This window comes from Sminthopsis crassicaudata, chromosome 3, assembly GCF_048593235.1.
Source record: "Sminthopsis crassicaudata isolate SCR6 chromosome 3, ASM4859323v1, whole genome shotgun sequence".
NCBI classification, from domain to species: Eukaryota; Metazoa; Chordata; class Mammalia; order Dasyuromorphia; family Dasyuridae; genus Sminthopsis; species Sminthopsis crassicaudata.
Window position 1 is genome coordinate 4,655,432 of NC_133619.1, and position 23,180 is coordinate 4,678,611.

General features: G+C 50.2%; 1 protein-coding gene across 2 annotated transcripts in view; it reads right to left on the reverse strand.

Moving 5' to 3' along the window:
• The window catches only part of CCDC50 (coiled-coil domain containing 50), a 75,781-nt gene that overhangs the window by 18,469 nt on the left and 34,132 nt on the right, over nt 1–23,180 (reverse strand). For both annotated transcript variants that reach the window (XM_074297865.1, XM_074297864.1), the window contains exons 2-5: nt 15,684–15,746; nt 14,972–15,101; nt 13,323–13,413; nt 3,310–3,415 (exon numbers count right to left, since the gene is read on the reverse strand). In XM_074297865.1, the coding sequence (XP_074153966.1) occupies nt 3,310–3,415; nt 13,323–13,413; nt 14,972–15,101; nt 15,684–15,746 (390 nt within the window). The remainder of the gene's footprint in view (nt 1–3,309; nt 3,416–13,322; nt 13,414–14,971; nt 15,102–15,683; nt 15,747–23,180) is intronic.

A 23,180-nucleotide genomic window follows, 5' to 3' on the forward strand; every position in this document is an offset into this window, starting at 1 on the left:
TTTCTCTTACGTTATAAGTTACTACCCTTACTCTGAGGTATACAGGCCGTGTGTCCCTGAACAAAATGCTTGATGCCCTGGCAGCTCTCTGAGACTTGGAGGGCAGGGTAGGCTCAGACTTCCATCAGCAGAGAAATCAGCTCACTGGGAGACCCTCCACACTGAGGAAGACACGGCCCGCGCCTCGGCCCACTCTCACGGGCGCCAAAACAAAGGCTTCCACGTGTGTCGCTGGATCCTTTTCATTCTAAATCAAATTTTGTGACAATTTTATGAGTAAATATGTTTATAGGGATGAGGTTTAGAAAATTAGTTTCTGGCTAATTAATCATTTCACGTAATGTTATCAATCATTAATGAAGGGAATGATCATTTGGTCACTTTTTGACCCAAGTTAAAGAGGGCAGAGGATTCACAGTTTACATGCCCTTGGAAAAATGAGTATTTCCAAGGATGGCAATCGACTCTGATTAATAATTAATAATTAATGAGAACGAACGAATATCATAATGAGAGGAGGAGTTAGGGAGGTAACTTTGATTCTGTCATTCACTTCTAGATTACCCAGCCTTTGGCTAGCTAATTAGTTTATCCTAGTTTACAGCCTTTAGTTAATAAAGATAAATAATTTATGGAGACTCAAATCTGTGGAGCTAGAGCCACCTTAGATTAAATTCCTGGTAAATCTGGGTGGGGATGAACAAGATGGAGGATAAAATTGATTGGAACTCGTCCTTCACAGACTTTGAAATGAGAATTTTAGAAAAAGTGGGAACTCTGGATCTCCCCAAGTCACTTATTATTAAGTAATTAATAATATTATTAATTACTTAGTATTATTAATTAGTAATATTATTAAGTAATTAATTATTAACAATCATCTCTCAAAGGCCTCACAACATCGATGGCTCATCCATGGAGGATGTATGGTTCCCATGCTTACAGAAACCCAATGGATCCTCTTCTAGATCTGGCTTTGGCCACAGGCACGGGAGATTTAGATTTGATCAGGCTGAAGAACATATGTGCCTGTGTGCATTTCTTACTAGATGAATAGCCTCCCCTGCTCACACAGGTTGAGAAGCAGAGTGGGGTAGTAGATAGAGCCTCCAAGCATCTGGGCTGCCTTTTTAAGATTCATTACATACACACATGCATGTACATGAATAGAAATAGAAATACATATTTATACACACACATGTGTATGCATGTATTTGGACATTAGAGACACAATGTGTAGGTGCATGTGTACATACACAGGTCCAAAGCTGTCTCACTGTAGCACCATCTGCTCACGTGACCCTTCCTTGTGAGCCAGCCTCCCCAAGGAACAGTCCCGTGAGCAGGTCCCAAGCTGAGCTTTCTATATTTGGCGTCCCTTCGGCATATGGCGTCTGGAGGGCTCCCGATTCGAACAGGATCTGCAAATGCTCATGGGGGAAGGAGTCCGATACGCTCCTTGTGATCTGCTGATCAAAGGGAAAGGCGATCCGCCGGGAGGGACAGATAGGGTTAGTCGATTAGTCAAGCAAGGTGCAAATCAAACCGAGCCAAGTCATTCACACAGATGGAAAAGCCAAGACGCTGTTGTGGGGAAGGAGCTGGGGAGGTGTTGGAAAGGGCTGGTCCTAAGAAGTACAGAGATCCTGGGGGAAGATGAGCTAGCTGGAGACACTGTTCCCAGGACGGCGGGCTGGCCCACATCAATGGCCAGGGAACTGGGACACCATGACAGACATGGCGTCTCATTTCCTGAACGTGGCCTGGGAGCACGGGAGGCCACCACAGGGCCTGGTTCCGATCCCGGCTCTGCTCCTCACCAGTGTGTACCCTGGGTGAGCCCTGTAGCATTGCTAGGCCTGGAGGAGGGGCTCACACAGCTCCACAGCAGAGAGGTTGGGCCCACCGGTGTCTGAACTTCCTTCCAATGTCTGATTTCTGCGACTTGCACTCTCTCTCCCAACTTTCTCTCTTGTTTTCTGCCCTGTTCAGTTTCTCCAGGACTAGCTCTTTCCTCAGAGAGGCCAAACACAACCACCCTTCTTCCCAAGTGGCTCTGAGAGGCAGCATCACCTAGCGGATGGACTTTTGGTTTGTAGTTGGGAAGACCTGGATCTGAGTCTGGGTCAAGGCCCTTCATGCCCAGGTGCTCCTGGGTAAGGGGCTCAATGCCCCCTCTGAAAAAAGGAAGCTGGGGAGACATGGGCAGGCTCCAGGGCTCAAACCCTACAACACTCACTATCAGCACGTTCCTCAAGAGGTCACTTCACCTTCCTGGGCCTCGGTTTCACATCAGGAAAAATGGGAATGCTAGTGGGTCTGAGTCACGGCTGGGAGTCTCTGAAGAGATGATGCATCTCTACCCACTTTAAGGGATCATAGAAATGAAAGCTATTACTGGCATTAATTAAAGAAAAATACTGGCCGTGCATTCACTGGCCCTTTGAGACCTTAGACGTGAACCTCATTAACAGCCATCTGCCTCTGCAGTCTCTGGGTAAAATGGGCACTCGCCCCTCCACAGTAAGAGATGGATCTTGCCCAGCAGGGATGCAGGGAGTTTGCCCCCACGGGGACGGAGGAAACCCTGCGGGGCCTTCTGGAAACGAAGGACCGTTTTCAGCTCACCCTTCCCAACACACGGGGCAGAGAAGGAAAGCTCCACCACCAGCGCACAGCAGGGGAGACAGCAAGCACCCTTGGGGGCCTCACCTCTCGCCACCGGAAAGCTATTTTCGATTAAACATCAGAGATCGTTAAGACGAAGAAGTGAAGAAAAATTTGCAGATTGGATCTCATGTAAAATCACAAACTAGATCAATGGAACATGTCAGAACAGAGGAAGTAGCCCAGAGGAAGCTGTCGTCCCCCGTAGCAGCGCATCTCAATTAATTCCATCGGGGTATTTAATCGGCACGGTGCATGTTGGAGAAGGCTTCTGGGAAGGTCACCCCCCACCCACACATCCCCCATTCCCGGGCCAGGCCCTATGTGACACGCTCCAAATATGAGTCATACTCCAAGGAGGGAAGGGGAGAAGGGAGGGAGGGGAGAAAGGACGCGCAACAGCCAAGTTTCTGCCCCCCCACCCCGAGGCCGCTGGGGCAGTTTAGTTCTCTCTCCCACTCTGGTCAGCAACTAGAACCCCGGTCCTTTTGTTAGCATCAGAGCCAGGGCAGCCGCTGTCCAGATCCCAGGACAGAGGAGGGCGAGCCAGACCCCGAGGCCCCTCTGCAGGTCCCCCAAACAAAAAGGAGTGGCTGCCGGGCAAGCCCTGTAGGCCGAGGCAGCAGGCCCTGGACACCATACCTCCATTGGCCAAGGAGTAGCTATCATCGTAAGGGGACTCCGGAGAGCGCTTCTTTCGCCGTTTCTCTTCTTGTAGCTCTCTCTCCTGCAACAGGCGAGCGATGTCCTGGAGGAGGGAGAGAAAGAAAGGAGAATCAGCTGGGACGCCATCACTTCTTGTTTCCGTGACACTTAGAGGGTTTTCTCCCTGCCCAGCCCCGGGTCGAGGATGCCAGTATTAGGAGGAGGGAAGTGAAGACAATGACGCTAAATAGCAACAAACAGCATCATCCAGAGCTTTCATAAAGCATAAACATCCTTATCTATTAAAGCATGTGTGTGTGTGTATGTGTGTGTGAGTGTGCGTGTGTGTGTATGTGTGTGTGTGTGAGTGTGTATGTGTGAGTGTGTGTGTGTGTGAGTGTGTATGTGTGTGGGTGTGTGAGTGTGTATGTGTGAGTGTGTGGGTGTGTATGTGTGTGTGAGTGTGCGTGTGTGTGAGTGTGTGTGTATGTGTGAGTATGTGTGAGTGTGTATGTGTGAGTGTGTGTGTGTGAGTGTGTGGGTGTGTATGTGTGTGTGAGTGTGCGTGTATGTGTGAGTGTGTGTGAGTGTGTATGTGTGAGTGAGTGTGTGTGTGAGTGTGTATGTGTGAGTGTGTGGGTGTGTGAGTGTGCGTGTGTGTGAGTGTGTGTGTATGTGTGAGTGTGTATGTGTGAGTGTGTGTGTGTGAGTGTGTGTGTGTGAGTGTGTATGTGTGAGTGTGTGTGTGTGAGTGTGTATGTGTGAGTGTGTGGGTGTGTGAGTGTGCGTGTGTGTATGTGTGTGTGTGTGAGTGTGTATGTGTGAGTGTGTGTGTGTGTGAGTGTGTATGTGTGTGGGTGTGTGAGTGTGTATGTGTGAGTGTGTGGGTGTGTATGTGTGTGTGAGTGTGCGTGTGTGTGAGTGTGTGTGTATGTGTATGTGTGAGTGTGTATGTGTGAGTGTGTATGTGTGAGTGTGTGGGTGTGTGAGTGTGCGTGTGTGTGAGTGTGTGTGTATGTGTGTGTATGTGTGAGTGTGTGTGTGTGAGTGTGTGTGTGTGTGAGTGTGTATGTGTGAGTGTGTGTGTGTGTGTGTGAGTGTGTATGTGTGAGTGTGTGGGTGTGTGAGTGTGCGTGTGTGTGTATGTGTGTGTGTGTGAGAGTGTGGGTGTGTGAGTATCTCCACACATACACACAAACACAAATGTATGTGTATGTGTACATATGTACCTATATTTCTGTTATATGTATGTGTGGATGGATAGATTATGTATGTGTATAATTTAGGTGGATAGATAATATTACATATTATTATACAAATGTGTAACATTTAAGTCTTCCAACAGCAAGGGTAGATAGGTATTACCCATTTTACAGATGAGGATACTGTGTATCAGCAGACATATCTCTATATACAATTCTATGTGGAGCTCTTTTTTTTTTTTTTTTTTTTGCTGACACAATTGGGGTTAAGTGACTTGCCCAGGGTCACACAGCTAGGAAGTGTGAAGTGTCTGAGACCAGATTTGAACTCGGGCCCTCCTGAATTCAGGGCCGGTGCTCTATCCACTGTGGCACCCAGCTGCCCAAGCTTTCAAATTTTTAAAGCACTTTATATTCTCTTGCCTGGCCCTCATCCCAAGCCTCCGGGGGAGGTGCCATTATTACTCCCATTCTACAGATTTGGATCCTGGGGCTCTGAGAGGTCCTGAGCTTGAGGAGGAATCAGAAACAAGTCTTCTGCCTGCAAGTGGAGCCTTGCAGCCACTATCCCAAGCTGCTTCCTGTCCCTGGCCGCACAGCCACAATGTCTGGCACAGGGGAGGCGCCGTGCCAGTGCCGGAGGTGCCAACACAAAGAGCGACAATCCCCCTGGCAGGGAGCTGGCATATTAGGGGAGCTGCTGTGGCTCAGTCACGTCCGACTCTGCATAACCTCATTTGGGCAACGATACTCTGGCGAGCCATTTCCTCCTCCCGCTCACTGGAAAGATCAGCGCGTAATCTCAGTTAAGTGAGTGAGCAAACAGAGCCGAGTGCCTTGCCCAGGATCGTGCAGCTAATAGGAGTCCGAGGCCTGACCGTAACTCTGGTCTTCTGGACGCTAAGCCGGCTGCTCTAACCACTGTGCCCACCCTGCTGCCCTCAATAGGAGAGGTGAGCCTGTCTGTTTCTCTATATAACACAAATACATAGTCAACAAATACAAACAGACGTAAGGTTGTTCAGTGTGAAACGATCGGGGAGAAAGGGCCCAGGCAGCGGGGGAAGAGCAGGAGAGGCTCCCTGCAAGAGATGCTCCCTGATAGGGAGAGAGGACTCCCTGAGGTTCAAGAAAGGGAGTGAAGGCCTGGTCCACTACAAAGGCCTGGTGATGGGAGATGAGGAGTGCTGGATGAGGATTAGATTGCTCAACTGGGCTGGACAGAGAATGGGAGAGCAGAAACCACTGAGGCTGGAAAGAGAGCTTGAAACAGGGTGACTGAAGCTCTCGGAGACCAAAAGGAGTCTCTATTCCAGCTGTAGAAGCGAGAGGAAGCCCTGGCCTCCTCTGAGCAGGGAGTCTGGAGTCGGGCCATGGCTGCAGTGAGTGTGAACCATGCTGGAGGACGCTCGAGTCAATGAGAAGAGACAGGAGGCTGAAATAATGTCCTGAATGGCGGAGGAGAAGGAGGAGGGCTTGAGCCAAGATGGCGGCGGTTTGACGTGAAGAAGAATGAGGAGTCAGGAGATAGAAAAGCTGGGGTGTGGAAGAGGACTATACTGAGTCCTGCTTTCACCCAGTTGCTTTTGGGAAGTCTATGAGACATCCCATGGGTAGCTGAGAGGTGGAAAGGAAGCTTAGGGAAGAGCAAGAAGGTGGGATCCTGATCCCATTACCATCATCTAGGCAAACGTGGGCTTTGTCCTTTCTTCCTTCCCCCCACTTTCCCCATCTGCTCTCTCTGGAGCTTTCCGGCCGCCATCACACGGTAGAGCTCATTCTCTTGGTCTCGTATCCCGCGCTTGTGGTTAATACACCGAAAACTAGTTTCCTTTCCATGATGTTCCCACCACAGATGCTTTAATAATATTCTTGAAATGAAATCTTATAATATTTCCAGGAAAGGGAAAATGGGAAAAAAAGTGAAGACGTGCAAGCGTCCTCCTGCCAAGCCTCTCTCTCTGTCATGGACACCTCCCAGAGCTCCCAGGCCTGCCCTTTGGGGCCAAGGAAACAAATGAAATCTCTTTTCCGTGTGACGACCCCTCGAAGTACTTGGAGGCAGCTGGAACGTTCTCCGCCCCCCTTCCCCCAGACGTTCATGAACTACAGCTAGAGTTCACGCGGCCCAATGACCTCCTTTTGCAATTGCAGAAATGGACCCAGGGAACACCCAAGGAAGATGAGTGTCTTGTCAAAGGATGCTCCCACAAGCGAGCCAAAGAGTGGAGATTTGATCTAGCTGGAGAACACCGTGACCCTTGAAAACCATTAGAGTCCTTTGGGGGCCTTGACTGTCCCATAGGAGCACTAGCTGAAGGAATTATGTGTGTTTGGGGGGGTCCCGATGGAAGCCACCTGGGAGCCTGTGGAACCTTTGCTCATTGCATGGCTGTGATCAAGTCCTTTCTTATTTTCCCCTGTGTTAAAGGGGAAAATGGCACAAGTAGACAGCCAGCAGAAGTCCCCAGCCAGAGAGAGCTCTGCCTTCTGGGAGCCACGGCCGTCCGGGACTTAGACAGACTTCCCATCCTGGGTCCCACTGAGACGATTCGGAGGTTTCAGCAGCTGAAGGCAAATTTTTAAAAATGATTTTTGTTTTCGAGGGGAAAACCAGGGATTAACTGAACAAAGAAACAGAAATGTGTGTGAGAGGGAGATAGCAAAGATGAGGGAAAAAAAGCCCGATCCTTTGCCAAAACAAGCAAATCTAAAACATGGGAAAAGGTCACGGGGAAACTTGGAAGGATTTGGCGCCTCCAGATCTGCTTTGCAGACACGAATCCCTCTGCGCTCCTCCTTTCTCCTGATGGGCCCCCAGCCAGGATGGCCGGTTCTCCTCCTGTCTCCAGGGGAAGAATAAGATTGCAATAAAGCCGGGCGCCATCTTTGTAATGGTGCAGGGGGAACAGAAGCACTCCCACAGCCGGCATGAGGGATGAGCACCCCCGGCCCTTCACAAGACTTTCACCGTACCCCACTGACGGCTCCCCCCCACCCTATTTCTCCAGGGTTTCTCCTTTCTTGGGATGAGAAGCCCCAATGGCAGAGACCATTTCCTCTTCCCCTTTGCTTCCCCAGTGCCTAGCACAGTGCGGGCAGAGGATGGGCATTTGACAAATGCTTCCTGATTGGCTGAAATGAGAGATTGGTTTCCTGGCTGATTGAAGGGAAAGGTGAAGAAGAGAAGAGAAGGTGGGCTGATCTCTCAGACGCTCGGAGGAGAAGGGCTCGAAGGAATCCCCAGGATGGATGTCACGGGGACTCTGTGCTGACTGACAACACGTACGTGAGCTCGGGGCACCCAATGTTGTCTCCCCCCATGGCGGAGGGAGATCTCTGAAGGAAAATCCACATGACTGCCTGGCAAAGCAGACTTCCTCACCCCTGGCCGGAGAATCTCTGAGCTGGAAGGAAGGGCCTTGTGGTTAAACCAATCAATACCTGAGCAAAGGTGCGTCCCTGACACTAGCAGTTCGCGCTCTGGCAGCCCTCCTGGGAAGGGGGCTCACCACCCGCTGGGGCAAGCCTGAACTTCCTGGAGCTGCTCTGCTTGTGAGGAAGTTTCTCCTTCCACAACAATGAAGATCTCAGCCCTTTGATCCCTGCAGCCAGAGAGCACCGCTCGTGCTGAGGCACTTCCTGCCTCTCAGGAGGAATAGCCTCCATTTCCAGATAAGGACAAAGTTCTGCTTGGGTTCTTCGTGACAAGGGAGATGGATTATAATGGACCGTCAGCAAGAAGAACAATCATATTTAAAAATAAAAAGGAAACGGCATCGAGAACCTTTTCAAACGGTTTCTGATCACTGGAGACAGAATGGGCTGGCCAACGAGGAGGAAGAGCTCCTTTCTGTCACTCATGCTGGGGCTGAGACTCCGGGCCAGTGGCTTCAAGGGCAGTCACACAAGAGCTGCAAGTGGAGTCTCCTTGCCCAGGAGTTCCCAAAACTTGTCTGGTCCTCATGTTTCTTACATCAAAATGAAAATGTCCTTCTTCTGTGTTTTACCCACAAGTCCTTGTCAGGACCTTTGAGGACAAGTTGCACAAGCAGAATCCTTTTCCCACGTGAGAGCCTGCATGTGCTCACACAGAGCTCCCATCCCCCTGCCTCCAAGTCAAGTTTTCTCTGCCCATCTTGGAACAAATACCTCCAGCTAAGCAAAAGTTAACCAACGCACTGGCTACGCCCCAGGCCCACACCTAGGACGGATCAAAGGACTTACGGAAGTTTTAGGCTTTAATGACTTCAAGTGGGTAAATGGGACTACCAAAAACATCTGGGAGACTAATTCTTTGTTTCCAATATTGTGGTTCTTATTAAAACTCAACCTAAGCACCGTCTTGTGATAAGCGGCTCTCTGGTCAGTTTTCAGCTTTCTTGAAACTTTCACCAGCTGTTTCTCAGAGATCACAACAATCACTTCGGGCCCTCCAAGAGTTCCTGCTGAGTATGCGATGATTCGGGCCCCACAAGGGAAAAGCTGCAGTGGCCGCGGAAGCAGCTCCCTCCCCACCTTTCCCTCTCCACCCCCCCCAAACCCCCCAGCAATCCACTGGTCTGAGAAGGTGTCATCCAGAAACTTGTGCAAACACATTGCGTAATCCCAGAGAGCCCAGTCTGGTTCAAATTAAAAGTAAGCATTTATTATTCCAAATTGGCAAAATGGCCTAAGTTAAAAGAAAATGAAAGTCAGCTGTCAAGTGATGGTTTTTGTTAAATTTGTAGGATTTAGATCTCTGAAGTGAAGCTTCAAATCCACACTAAGACTTTTGGGACAGTCTAGAAGTATAGTGTGTGTGTGTGTGTGTGTGTGTGAGGTAAGGGTGTGTGTGTGTGTGTGAGTGCATGAGTGTGTGTGTGTGTGTGTGTGTAGTAAGGGTGTGTGTGTGTGAGTGCATGAGTGTGTGTGTATGTGTGTGAGAGAGTGTGTGTAAGAGTGTGTATGTGTGTGAGTGTGTGAGTGTGTGTAAGTGTGTGTGTGTAAGAGTGTGTGTGAGTGTGTGTGAGAGTAAAGGTATGTGTGCATGAATGTGTGTGTGTGTGTGTGAGTGTGTGTGAGCGTATGTGTGTGTGTGTAGTCCAGAGCAATTGCTTACTGACAGTACTTTCTACAGAGGAGATGAGCTCCAGAGAATCTGTCCCTTCTTTGGCTGAGTTCTAAGGGTTGGACCACAGGGTGACTAGCACCCCCCTCCTGGGGGCTCCAAGGAGCTCTAATTCGGTGGGGGCTCGGAGCAGTAGGCCATGATAGCCAGGGCCTGGGAAAGGGCACGGTTCTGCAGACACCGGTCCTCCCGACATTGGTCCTGTGTGTTACAACAGCTGTTTCCCTTTCTTCCATTTCCTAAAAAGTGACCTACTCTGTGGATGCTAAAGGGCAAGGACAAATGCTTCCAGAACACCGGCCCAAGGGGAGCTGTCTCAGAGACCTGAGAGCTTGGCCAGACTGCCCAGAAAGATCCCAAAGTTTGGGACCCATGTGTCAGGGACCGATGCTGTGCCAGACATGGTCATTCTCCCATTTTCAACAAGCATTTTTAAAGCACCTGCTAAAGGTGCTAAAAGTGCTAAAGGATCATGGTCATTCTCCCAAATCAATAAAATCAACAAGCATTTTTTTTCTTGGTTAAGGTAATCGGGGTTAAGTGACTTGCCCAGAGTCACACAGCTAGGAAGTACTAAGCTAGGAAGGCTTCCTGACTTCAGGCCCGGCACTCTATTCACTGCACCATCTAGCTGCCCCTCAACTAGCATTTTAAAAGCACCTGCTGTGTGCTAAGTGCTAGGGAGTCAAAGAGCAAAAACCTGGGGCAAAATCCCCCATCCCTGATTCTCCTCTGGAAAATGAGGGGGTTGGAACAGGAGGCTGCTCTCAAGTCAGACTTTAGGACATCGAGGAACCTCAGTTTCCTCATCTGTAAAATAGACATGAAAACAATGTGCAAACCATCTAATGGAGTTGGAGGGAGGAGCAGAGAGGGAGGAAAGAAGGAAAGTGAAAGATGGGACTTTGAGGGATTGCTTTCCATAGTTTATTGTATGTGGTTAAATGATAACCAAGAAGGAACCACAGACCTCAGTTACACACGCACGCACACACACACACACACACACACACACACACACACACACACACACACATTTACATCGGGTCCCACAGGTCTCAGTATGGATTTGATGCCTTAATCACTTCAGAGGCACAAATGCTACCAATTTAAATGAAAAACCATCATTTGAAAGTTAACTTGCATTTCCTTTTTTAACTTATGCAATTGTGTAAATTTGGAAAAAAAATAAATGTTTCCTTTGATTTAAACCAGAGTAAGGGCAGCTAGGTGGCGCAGTGGGTAGAGCACCAGCCCTGAAATCAAGAGGATCTGAGTTCAAATCTGGTCTCAGACACTTAACATTTTCTGGCTGTGTGACCCTGGGCAAGTCACTTAACCCCAATTGCCTCAGCAAAAAAAAAAAAAAAAAAAAAAAAAAAAATGATTTAAACCAAAGTGGACAACCTGCTCAGGAAAGAAGGAACACACACACACATCTCCATCAGCTGCCCAGGTTTAAAGACATGAGACGGTGCAGTAAAGAGAATTGGGATACCGGATTGTGCGTGACTCTGAATGAGCCCCTAAACTTGGTTGTTCAGCTGTAAATCAAGGATAATAATGGCCCTAGTCTCCACAGATGACCCAAGAGCCAAGTGAGATAACATTAAGTGTTCTGCAAACTTTTAGACAGACGCCAGCATTGGCTTTTTTCCCCTTTGTTTTCCTACCTCCTGAGCCCTCTCTCACATCCATTTCTCCTCTGCACTCTTGCCCTAAGTCCTGGTACTCATCAGCATTATTGTATGGGCCAAGAAAGAGTTTGGGCTCTGGAGTCAGACTAATTCAAATCCTGCCTCTGAAAGTCAGTTGACAAAGTCAAGAAATTTCCTCCAGGCCAAGTTGCTCATGCAACACTGTCCCCCTCCAGCCAGGGTTGGGGGAGGGGATTGAGGGAGAAGGCTGATGGGGGAGGGGAAGGAGGGATCAAGGTGGTACTTCTTCCAACTTGTAAGGGAAGATACCAGAATGGGAAATTGTTTGGGAGGAGCTACAAGGCCATTCCCATTGCATTTCCAGGTAGCCACCACAAGGGATTCCTCCTCCCCAGCTCAGGTTCTGACATCTCCCTATAGATTTAACCAGCCCAGGTAAGAGGTTACCAGCAGAGACAGGTTCCCCATGAAGGCACCCACACTTCCTGCTAAAATAATACCCATTGCCCCGTCCCCCTCTCCCATCACTGGGACACTGGGTGCATTGATGGGGACCCGGCTCGTCCCGCTGATCTTTTTAAAGACTAGCCTCCCTGTCTCCCAAATACAACTGCGTCTTTCAGTGCCAGGCTGAGGTCCTGGATAGAATCACCGCAGTAGGAAGGCCACGCTTCCTTCCACAGAAAGATGCCTTGTCCTGATAAAAGGAAGGAGCAAAAATAATCCCCTGCATCTGAATAAGCATGTTCCAGTAACCTGGTGCATAAACGGCCTGATTTATTCTTCTGAGGGGGGGAGGGAAGTCCCTAAAAGCCAAACCTCCGGTTCTACTGGCTGCTCTGCTGACATCGGGTCTGACCCAGGCATAAGAACCAAAGTGGATTTTTCTAGGAGAGTCACATGTGCCAAGCAGTGATTAAAAACAAAAGGAGGGACGTGTCGGGAATGTCCCTTAGGAACAGAAAGGGAGGCAAGATTTCATTTACTCAGGTAAATGTAAAACCATCGACATTCAGGAAAACAAACGGCAATGTCTAGTCTAATTAATAATCACAACACCTTATGTTATTTTAGAATTTGTAAAGGGCTGGAATATTCTGCAAAGGACTTTACAAATATCCTCACAAGAATCCTGGGGGGGGGGGGCGAGATATCATTATTATTAACTCCATTTTACAGATGAAAAAGCTAAAGTAAACAGAAGTAAAGAGATCCCACAGCTAGTACATGTCTGAGGTAGCATTTGAACTCGGGACTTTTCAACTCCTGACACAGTGCTACCCCCTGAGCCACCTAGCTGCTCTAGAAATAGAAGTATTCACGCAGTGCCTGAATGGCCCCTTTTCCAGGATGTTGTCACATTTGGGACACCCAGTGAATCCACTGCTCACTTTGCTGTCACTTCCTCAGCCGCCTGTCTCCGGCCCGTGTAAAGCACTTGAGAGCCCCCGAGGTCCCTCCCAGCATCCTCCACCCTCCCTCTGGAAAGGGCTCAGAGCAGCGGTGGAGGCAAAAGGAACAGCTCGTGGGGGGCTCTGCAGGCTGCAGTCGGGCACAGCGCCCTTGTTTGGACACAGCTGCCTAGTACCGGCCAGCAGATGACGGGGGCGGGGATCCTGCCACCTGCCAACTCAGGCCCTCGCCCAGGCCGGGGTCAACTCTTGGCTATTTAGAGCCATTTCACATTTCTAACACCATCTCCCCCAACTGCCTGCCTGTGTGGCTCTGCTTCTTCTGGAGGAAGCAGTGAGGGGGGGAGAGGAGATATTGGGGCCACTCCATTCCACAGCTTCCCTCCATGCCCCCTAAAGAAGCCCAGTGGGCCGCCTAGGCTGAGCCAGGCCGGGACCTCAACCGCCTCCTTCCAGTTTCATTTCTCTCCAGTCCTGGGAAAAGTCTCCCCCAGGGGACAGAGCCAGGCTCCCGACGGCTCCCCAAATTACAAGAGACAGCAGTGCTTTGGCCACTTTGCCACCGGACGCCTTCCCCGAGGCCGTCCCGAGCTCACATTTAGGATCAGGGTGAAAGCGCCCACAATACCTCGTCCTTCTCCTCCTGGAGACGCCTGCGTTCCGCCTCAATGACCAGCTTCACCTGGATTTCCTGGGCGATTTCACAGTCCTGCTGTTCTCTAAGATGCACAACAGAGACAAAGCCATGTGACTCAGAAAATCCGGAGGCCCTTTGCCCTCCCCCACCCCCGAGCAGCAAGGTTTGTTTCCTGGGGGCCCCAGGTCTTTGCTATCCAGACTTTAGGGATCAAGCACCATTGCAGGGGTTCTCAGTATGGAGAAGGGATGGAGGGACTAAGCAGAGATACGGCCCCTCCTCTGCACCAGGCACTAGGCTCGGGCTTTTACAAACAGGATCCTCCCAACCACCTGTAATTATCTTATTTTGCAGATAAGGAAACTGAGGCCAACAGGTGACATGCCTCGTTCCAGGTCACACACAGCTACTAAGGTGTGAACAGTTGGTCTGCCAGACTCCGGGCATCCCCTGGAAACCTGAATCCTGGGCAGGATGGGGGGGAATCCCCCACCCCGAACTGTGACACTCACTCACTCACACACACACTCACACACACAGTGGGACCTTGAAAGTTAGGAGTGTTTGCCTTTTTACTTCCTTCTTCTGTAAAATGGGTTGGCCCAGAGTTTTCAGTCTCCTTCCAACACTAACAGTCTGAGTCCGTAAATGCAAGTTGCAAAGAGACAGATTCAGGTATGAAAAAACTTCCTATCAATTAGAGATGTCCCAAAGAGAGGTAGTGAGCTCCCCATCCCTGGAGGTTAACAATGAGAGATGTCCCAAAGGGAGAGTGCGAGAGTGCGAGAGTGAGAGAGTGAGCTCCCCATCCTTGCAGGTCTTCAAGCCAGAGCTTGACAGCTCTTCAGGCACTGTAGCAAAAGCTTTCTTCTTAGGGACCCTCTGGAGTTCTGACCCTAAGGCTCCCCTGTGGCATGGTCCAAACAAGGACAATGCGGGCAAAGAGCTCATCCCGCAGCTCCTTTCCAGGCTCCGAGTTCTAGACATTTGGGGGTGAGGGGCGACCTTGAGGTTCCCTCTCAGTCCTGACGTTCCAGTACTCTATAAATCCAGGAAAGCTTGGGCCCACCTTCAGCCTCTGACATACACTGGCTGCTCTCTGTAAAATGGGCTGATAACTTGTAATACTCATCTCAGGGGTTATTGTGCTGCTCAACTGAGAGATTGTGTGAGAGTGTGAGTGTGTGTGTGTGAGTGTGAGTGTGTGTGTGAGTGTGTGTGAGTGTGTGTGAGTGTGTGTGACTGTGTGTGTGACTGTATGTGTGAGTCTGTGTGTGTGTGTGACTGTGTGTGTGTGTGTATGTGTGAGTGTGAGTGTGTGAGTGTGTGTGTATGTGTGTGAGTGTGTGAATGTGTGTGTGAGTGTGAGAGTGTGTGTGAGTGTGTGTGAGTGTGTGACTGTATGTGTGAGTCTGTGTGTGAGTGTGTGACTGTGTGTGTGTGTGTATGTGTGTGTGTGTGGACAGCACTTCACAAATACCCAAGTACAATGGAGCCATTCTTGTTTCACTACTATTAGAGATTGACCCTAAGACATCGGTAGCTGGAAAGAAGCGTGAAAGTGTCTGGCGCAGCCGGAGGGATGGGAAGGGCAGCGGGGATGGGCGCAGGACAGGCCGGGACTCAGAGGCCTGACTTACATGTCTTTGTAGCGTTTCTGGATGTGGGCCCGGGCCTTCAGGTCCTCCTCTTCCTGGAGCTGCTTGGCCACCTGAAGGTCGTACTGAACCAGGCGATTTCGCTGCACGTTGGACGCCAAGTGATGTTCGACTGAAAGGAAGCAGCAAGAGGTCAGGGGGCAGCGAGGCCCCGCCCATCCTGAACTCTACGCTCAACTCTTTATTTTGATTTTTAATTTGGACCAGACTTCAGATTCATTTCAAACTCCTTGTGAGAAAACGGCCTCTGCCAATGCCCAACAAGGGATGCCCTGCACTCTCTTCAAATACGGGACGTGATGCTTTGGACAAAACAATGAATGACGGCAAAATATAGTAAACTAATTATGTGAATGAGACACTGGTGCATTTGGGCTGGATACCTCCCAGACACTCTCTCTCTCTCTCTCTCTCACACAGACACGTACAAGTCGAGAAGACAATAAAAGGGAGACTGGGCCCCTCTCCTTCCCCACCGATTTCCCCCATAACGTTTCCCGGTCCCAGTGTCTGTCTACTCCCAGTCTCCCAGTCTTAGTGTCTTGTGTCTGCCCTGCAAGGACCAGTGGGCCACAAGGGCCGATAATTCAGGCTGCTCTCCTGGGAACGAGCCGCCTCTGCATGGAGTCGGGCCCTTCTAGCTGCTCCTGGCAGAGGCAGGTGATTGAGCAAAGGCTTCCCGATCCCCACTCACTTTCTTGCTCCTGGAGATTGTGCGCGAGCGTGTGGTCCTCCAACACAGCAAAGTCCCGGCACACTATCGGAAAGAGAAACACACGGAGGGCGTTATTAGGGCTTGACGTGGTCAAAGGTCACAATTAACCCTCTGTTAACGTGGCAGGTGGCTGGCATCCTCACCTGGAACAGGAGTCTCCCGAGACAGTGGAGAAGATCCCCACAGGCCGGGAGTGCAGACGCCCTCCCTCACTGTATACCCGGCCACAGTCACTCCCACACCAAGCTGGGACTCCCGGGCGAGGACTCTTCCCACTTTGTTACTATAATATCAATGGCCTTCTCTGTGGTTCATGAAGGGATTTACCAGAGAAACAGACACAGGGGCCCCTGTCTTCAGCAGGTGATGGACCCCAAGCCCCCTCCCAGGGGTACCGTGCTCACTGCCCAACAACTAAGCCCTTCCTGAGGTAATAATGGGGCCGAGCTGAAATCAGTGATGGCTCTTTCACAACCGAAGGACAAAGAAATCAAGGCACGGCGGCAGCGAGCCGGCTCTGAGATTGAGCGAGGAAGGGAAACCTAAGCCTTCACTCTGAAAAAAACAGTCATCTTCTGTGCAAAGCCGTGCCGGTCAGGACATGAGATGCCTCGCAGAATGACCTCTGACCCAGCCAGGCCAACAGAGGTCAGAGTGGTAAGATGCTGAGAAGCAGAATAAAAGAAGGGAAGGGCAGATTCCAATGGGACCCGAACCTACGGGTGTTCTCCTTGCAGACTCCACCATTGCATGCTGGGAATGAATGACTTGCTACAAATTCAAATGGATCCAAGGGATGGTCCTTTGGTATAAGACAGCCTGAGGATGGAGTTTTTTAAAATGTGATGCAGAGATGGAAAGACTTCAGCGATTTTAAGTCCACAAAAGAATTCCTTCCTTCCTTCCTTCCCTCCCTTTCTCCTTCCCTTTCTTCCTTGCTTCCTTCTTTCCTTCCTCTCTTCCCTCACCTGAATCCACATTACAACATGCCTGAAAGTGGAGATCTTCAACATAAAGAAGATCCAACTCACTTCCAGCTGATCAATGATGGACAGAAACAACTACACCCAGAGAAGGAACACTGGGAAGTGAATGTAAACTGTTAGCACTAATATCTGTCTGCCCAGGTTACTTATACCTTTGGAAGCTAATACTTAATGTGCAACAAGAAAATGGGATTTACACACATATATTGTATCTGGATTATATTGTAACATATGTAAAATGTATGGGATTGCCTGTCATCTAGGGGAGGGAGTAGAGGGAGGAAGGGGATAATGTGGAAAAATGAATACAAGGGATAATGTTATAAAAAAATTACTCATGCATATATAATGTCAAAAAGTTATAAATAAAAATAAAAGAAAAACATGCCTGATAATCCATCTGGTACACAAGTCAAGGCTAAATCTGAGAATGATGGCAGTGACCCAGAGAGCACTGGGCCTCCTCAAGGTTTACTCTGTGTGTGTGTCTGTCTTTTCTGTGTGGATCTGTCTTTGTGTATGTCTGTCTTGTGTCTTTCCATGTCTGTCTTTTTATGTATCTGTCCATTGTGCAAGTGTCTAGCTTTGTGTGTTTGTCTTTGTGTGTATGTGTCTTTTTCTGTGTATGTGTGAGTGTGTGTGTGCCAAATGTGCACTTGGTACCTGCGTGTGTGTGTGTGTGTGTGTGCGTGTGCGTGTGTGCGTGTGTGTGTGTGTGTGTGTTAGCACTCCTAATTCTGGAAGCTCTGGACCACTCCTTCCCCCCTCTCCTGATGAATCCAGAGGCACCCCAGGGCCATGAATGTGTCTGGCCACAATGATGCTCTGGCCTGCTCTGTGGGAAGCCTGATCTAAAGGTCTCCTGGGAGCAGATGACATGTGAGAAGATCCAGGGAAAAAAGGCGATCCCTTTACTATAGAGGATAGGTCAGAGGGAAGTGGCGAGACCTCAAGAGTCAGCCAGCAAAGCACAAGGCAGAACGGAGAGGGGCCTCCCCAAGGGCCAGGCCATCCCTCACACACACACATCGCCCATCCCCCTCCCCACTCCTTACACCCATGCCCCTGACTTGCACCATAAATAAGTTGAAGAGAATGGTGCACACGTACTCCAGTGTCACTTCTCTGCTCGGGAGCACCCCAGGCATCTGTGTTTCTTCTAATGGGAGAAAACCAGCGGGGATTAAAGGAAGCAGCAGAAGCTTAAAGGCCCACATGCAAAACGCTCCATGGATAAACATTGAGTAAGCTCCTACTACATACCAAAAGCTAAGATATAAAAATAAACCAGCCCCTTCCTTCAAAGAGTGAGCTCCCTCCTGGGAGAGAGAAAGAGAAGAGGAAGAGAAAAAGAAAGAGCAAGGGGAAGAGACAAAGAGAGATAGAGAGACAGAGACAGAGGCAGAGAAAGAGACAGAGACATATATGATGGAAGCTATGAGATAGATAATAAGTGGACGGATGGATGACACATGGATTCTATGTACAAATAGACCTGCTATGGGGAGGGAGGTCACCAGTGACTGAGGCAGTGAGGCGCAATTAGGAAACACTCCATGGAAGGGTGCACACCAGTTAATTCCTGAAAGAAATATCAGACTCGAAGAGGAACAGGTGGGGAGAGAGGACCAGGGGCAGGCGATTACAAAGGCAGGGAGGCTGGAAATTGGGCATCACATTTGAGAAGTAGTAAGCTGGGTATGACTGGCTCAACCAAAGATTAAATGAAGGAGGAAATGTGAGAAGATTCGAGATAGGCCGCAGCCAGATTGTGGCCTGAGATCAGTGACCAAGAGATTTGCTCCCAAAGATAATAGGGGCTGGCTGGATTTTCCCTAGAACGTGGAGTGTGTGCGTGTGTGGGGGGGGGGCAGGCAGCAAGGCAGGAAATCTGATTTGAACTGTAGAAAATGCTTTTTGACCTCTGATGGAGGATGGATTGAGGTGGGGGGAGGCTTGAGGCAGGGAGACCAAGTAGGAGGCCATTGTAATGGAGCCTCAACCCGTGTGGAGGCTGAGAGGAGGGAGGCAGGGAGATATTTGAGCAAGACTGTGGATGTGATCAGCCGGCACGGGGAATGAGGAAAGGTTCTGAAGGGTTAGAAGAGATCTCCTGGGGGCCTGACGGCCAGGATGGCAGCGCCCTCCACGACAATGGGGAAGCCCAGTGGAGAGACGGGTTGGGTGAAAGAGGATTATGTTTTTTGCTCATGTTGATTCTGGGCCAACTAAAGGACATCGCCATCCAAAGTGGAAGAGGGGAGGTGGGCTGGGGACTCGGGAGACTCCAGAAAAAACGTCTGGAGCCTGAATGTAAATCAATACAATCCATGTTGGCTTCTTTTTTCTATTTTTTTTTCCCCTTTCCCATGATTTTTTTCCTTTTGCTTTGATTTTTCTCTTCCAACATGATTCATAAAGCAAAGTTCATTAAAAATGGGTGAATTAATAAATAAGAGAGTTATAACAACAAGAATAAATTAATACTACATTAATAAATAAATAAAAGATAGCTAGATAAACATAATACAAATAAAGAAAGGAAGATGAAACCCTGGGAGCAGATGCTGACTGTATGGGTGGCTGGACACATAACCTTTAGGGGTCTTTCCATTTTCAGGTTTCATTTTCTGCAAAACCACAAGAGCCGCCGTGAAGCTGTTTTGAAACGCCAGATGCGTCTCGTTGGCCCTTCCCCGGCCTCCTGTGGGCCCCATCTCGGGCCTCCGCTTGTGTTTGTTTGCACGTCCGATCTAGTGCAAGTGTGAGAAGATTCAGATAACCGGGCGCGTCTACTGAGCTGGGACCTGTGGCTGAAAGTGTAGGCCGGGCCCGGCCACGCTCAGCCTCTGCTCCCTTTTTCATCCTTCCCCATCCCAGACAATCACTTAAGCTTCAGATAAAGGCCAGAGAGCATTCCCAGACACACACACTATTTGAGCTAAAAAACAACCCACAATCCTCTGCCTTCTTATGTCACATCTGAACACCCCGGCAGGCTGGGTCCCTCCGTTCCATGGCTCCCTCTCTCTTCGGGTCACTCCTGCCCTCCCAGGCTGGCTTGTGACTCGCACCTTGTTATTTACAGGTTTCTGAAACACGTTTCCTGACCACCCAGAAAGCCCTCCAACTCTTTGGCCCTCCTCAAATGAAAGAAACAATATGGTGCCTCCTTTTCCCTACTCCACAGCCAAAGCGATTCATCCATCAGCAAGTTGCACATTAAGAGACTCAATTACCCCCCAGCTTTCCTCCCCGAATGGGTATGGCCTCAGTCAAAGTGAGACCTATTGAAGAACTTAACATAAAAAGGCCGAAGTCTCCCACTGCACCCGGGGCCATCTCCAGTCATCCTGACCTCTATCTGGCCACTGGACCCAGAGGGCTCTGGAGGGAAGTGAGGCCGGTGACCTTGCCCATATGGCATCCCCCCCATAATGTCACGACCCTCTTCGGAACAAAGGATGCACAACAATGGATGCTCGTCACCAGAAGGGCCCGGCTCTGCCCTCAAGGAGCTTCCACTGTGCCAGAGGAAAGAGCATCTGTGTGAATACGGCCTTCCCTGCAAATCAATGCCAGGTGACATGGTCAGAGGGGAGGGGGAGGCTGAAAACAGCCTCCACAGAAGCCCTAAGATGGGAGAAGAAATAAGATCCGTGATGAAGGACCATGTGGCGGTCAGTCTGGCTGGGCCACAGGGATAAGGGCTAACAAGCCTAGAGACTTCGCTGCAACTGGGCCTCCCATAGTAAATGTCAACCTGAGAAATCCGTCATTTGCCCCAGGAGCCACTAGTGCTGCAGGAGCAGGGGAGGGACGCTGTCACTTGTGCTGCGGGAAAATCACCTTGATGGTTTGGAGCAGGAACCTCAAACTAAGAGGCCATTGCAACCATTTGGGGGAGGAGGGCTGGGTGCTAGACTTGGGTGGGGAGAGGTTCGGCGACTGGGTGGGCTCAGGGGGAATGGTGGGGAGAGAGAAGACAGGAGGAAGAGGTGGGGGGAGGGGGAGAGCAGTGAGGGCTGGCTACTCTGAGAGACTCTGGCTACTCTGTTCAGGAGGAAGAAGTGGCTGCTGCGTGGGGACAGTAGCACAGGCCCCGATTGTGTCGGAGGTGGCGCCCACACTGGGCTCCGACAGAAGCCGGGAAACAAGGTGTGCAAGCACCCGTGAGGTGCCGAGGCCGGGCTGGCTCCCGCTTTCATCTGCACTGAACCCCTTCTGAAGGTCTGACACCTTTCAAAAACCACGTCAAACCCCGGCCCCTGGAAGCCTGACTCAGGACACCTTCGGCTTCCACGCCCGGGGCCACATTTAGCCTTTTCCAAGTTCAATGTGGGAAAGCAGGGAGGCTGGAGGTCAGGGAAAGAGTAAGATAGCGTTCAAGGCAGTGCATGGACACCCTTTGGATCCCAGCTTCCTCCTTACATTGGCTTGACCCCTCCCTGAGCCTCCAGTTTCTTATCGACAAAAGGAGTTCACCAGAGGGGACGACTACTTTGGGGACTTTCCCATGCCCAGGCAAGACAAGAGGAGGGTGCAAAAAAAAGATTCTCCAAGATCAATTCCTTGGGAATCAAGGTCGGCTTTCCAGGAACGGCGGCGAGAAGGGCCACAGGCCGAGCTGGTGTCCCTTGAGCGCTGTTCATTTACAGATCCCTGATGTCATCATTTTTATGTGAGTCTAGTGGAGAAAAGGTCCCTTGAGTGCTGAGAAAAGGGCAGAGGAAGCCGCCGAGCCTTCTAATAGCAGGATGCCTCACGGACTCTACTGGAGGCAGAATTAATTCCCAGAGGGATGCGGGGCCTGTGCACTAGGCCAGTTCTCCCCTTGTAGTTCCCCAACTAGCTTCAGCAGAGAAAGTGAGCCAAACCAAACGCCACAGGACACAGTCCTTTCGCTGCTGGTGTGGAGCTCAGCCCGGGCCAAGGAGCCTCACTGGAGTCCTAGGATGGCCTTCCCAAGGGAGCACAGAGGAGCTCCCAGGGGACTGAAGGGAAGTGATCAGCACCCTCCTCCACCATCTGAACCACAGTCTCCGCATCCTGTGCCACTGGTTCCAGACCACGGAGGCAGGCACACAAACGGCGAGGGCGACAATGACATTTCACCCTCTGTGGACGTGGAGGAAGAGGGAAGCAGACTGAATACATGGGACTATTTTTTAAAGAACTTTTAAGTCACATTAAATGGATGAAAGCCTCTGCTCTGTGGCTGAACTCTCCGGGCTGGACTTGGGAGACAGGGAGAAGGGGAATCCCACAGGATGGGTGAAGCAGGCCGGCCAAGATGGCCCACAAGCCCTGGCGCCGAAAAGAATGTCCAGATGGAAGACATCGAACGGCATCACTGGACTTGAGTTGGAGTTATTTATTTATTTATTTATTTTTAAATCAAGGATTTGAGGCTGAATTCACTCTGTGTAGAAACAGGAAGGAGCCAGCTGTGTTCTCCTGAACTTTCCCCTTGCCCCCCACAGGCAGTCCCTGGGACTCAGCTTTAGACTCGGGCAATGGGGAATCCATCTGAGTTTGCACGGGCCGATATGCCGCAGAATAAGCCCCTCCTCAGCTGGCTAAGGAGGCCCTGGAGGAAATGCCGACCTCCCTCGGCCTCAGCTTTCACCAGACAATAAAATGACGGGACTTTCCAGAAAATCATTACAGAACGCAGATCTCCAGCAAATAAGAGTAAGAAAAACCGGGAAAGAGGAAAAGGGAGGGGAGTTGGTTACCATGGGCTCCCCCAGGCACCAGGGTCATCATAATCCTAAGGTCTGAGTGCTTGAAAGACTCAGTGCAGAGTCAGAGAGTGGGCTTGACATCAGAGAAGGCAGGTTCAGATCCATGGCCTTGTACTGGCCCTGTGACCTTGCTTCAGGGCTTTCTTTTTTTTTTTCCCATGGGACCTGTATCTAGAAAAGAGATTTGGACTACATGACCCTTGAGATCCATTAAACACAAAGACATCCTTTATCTCAGAATCAGAGAATCAGAGAAGAAGAAGTCACTCACCAAAAGGGATCCCCCCATCTCAATGCACCCAAGAGGTGGTCACGGCCTCTGCTTAAACACTCCCAAGCCACTACCTCCCCAAGAAGCCCCCTTGCCCACAGCTTTCTCAGTTCTGCCCTTTACTCCATTGCTAGGTTCTTCTAGGGCTGCCATTTTGGAAAGCTGCCCAAACAAGCCAACCTTAACCCCCTCCTGGCTTTTCTGACTTCCTGGACCTCAATAACATCCTCCCAAGGGTCTTCCAGCCCACATTTGAACTTCCTGATCTCAGGCCCAGGCCTTTCCATCCACGGCAAATGTTTCAAAGTCATGGAGGTAGAACCAGCGATTGAGGCCAGTCTGAGGGCTGGAAGAGGAGCTTGGAATCTCACCTCTCAGTAGCCGAGTCCCTTCATGTCCCCGTGACCCCCCAAGGTCCCTAAGGCCCATCTACAAGTCCCAAAAGGGCCATTCTGCTCCAGCAGGAGGAGGA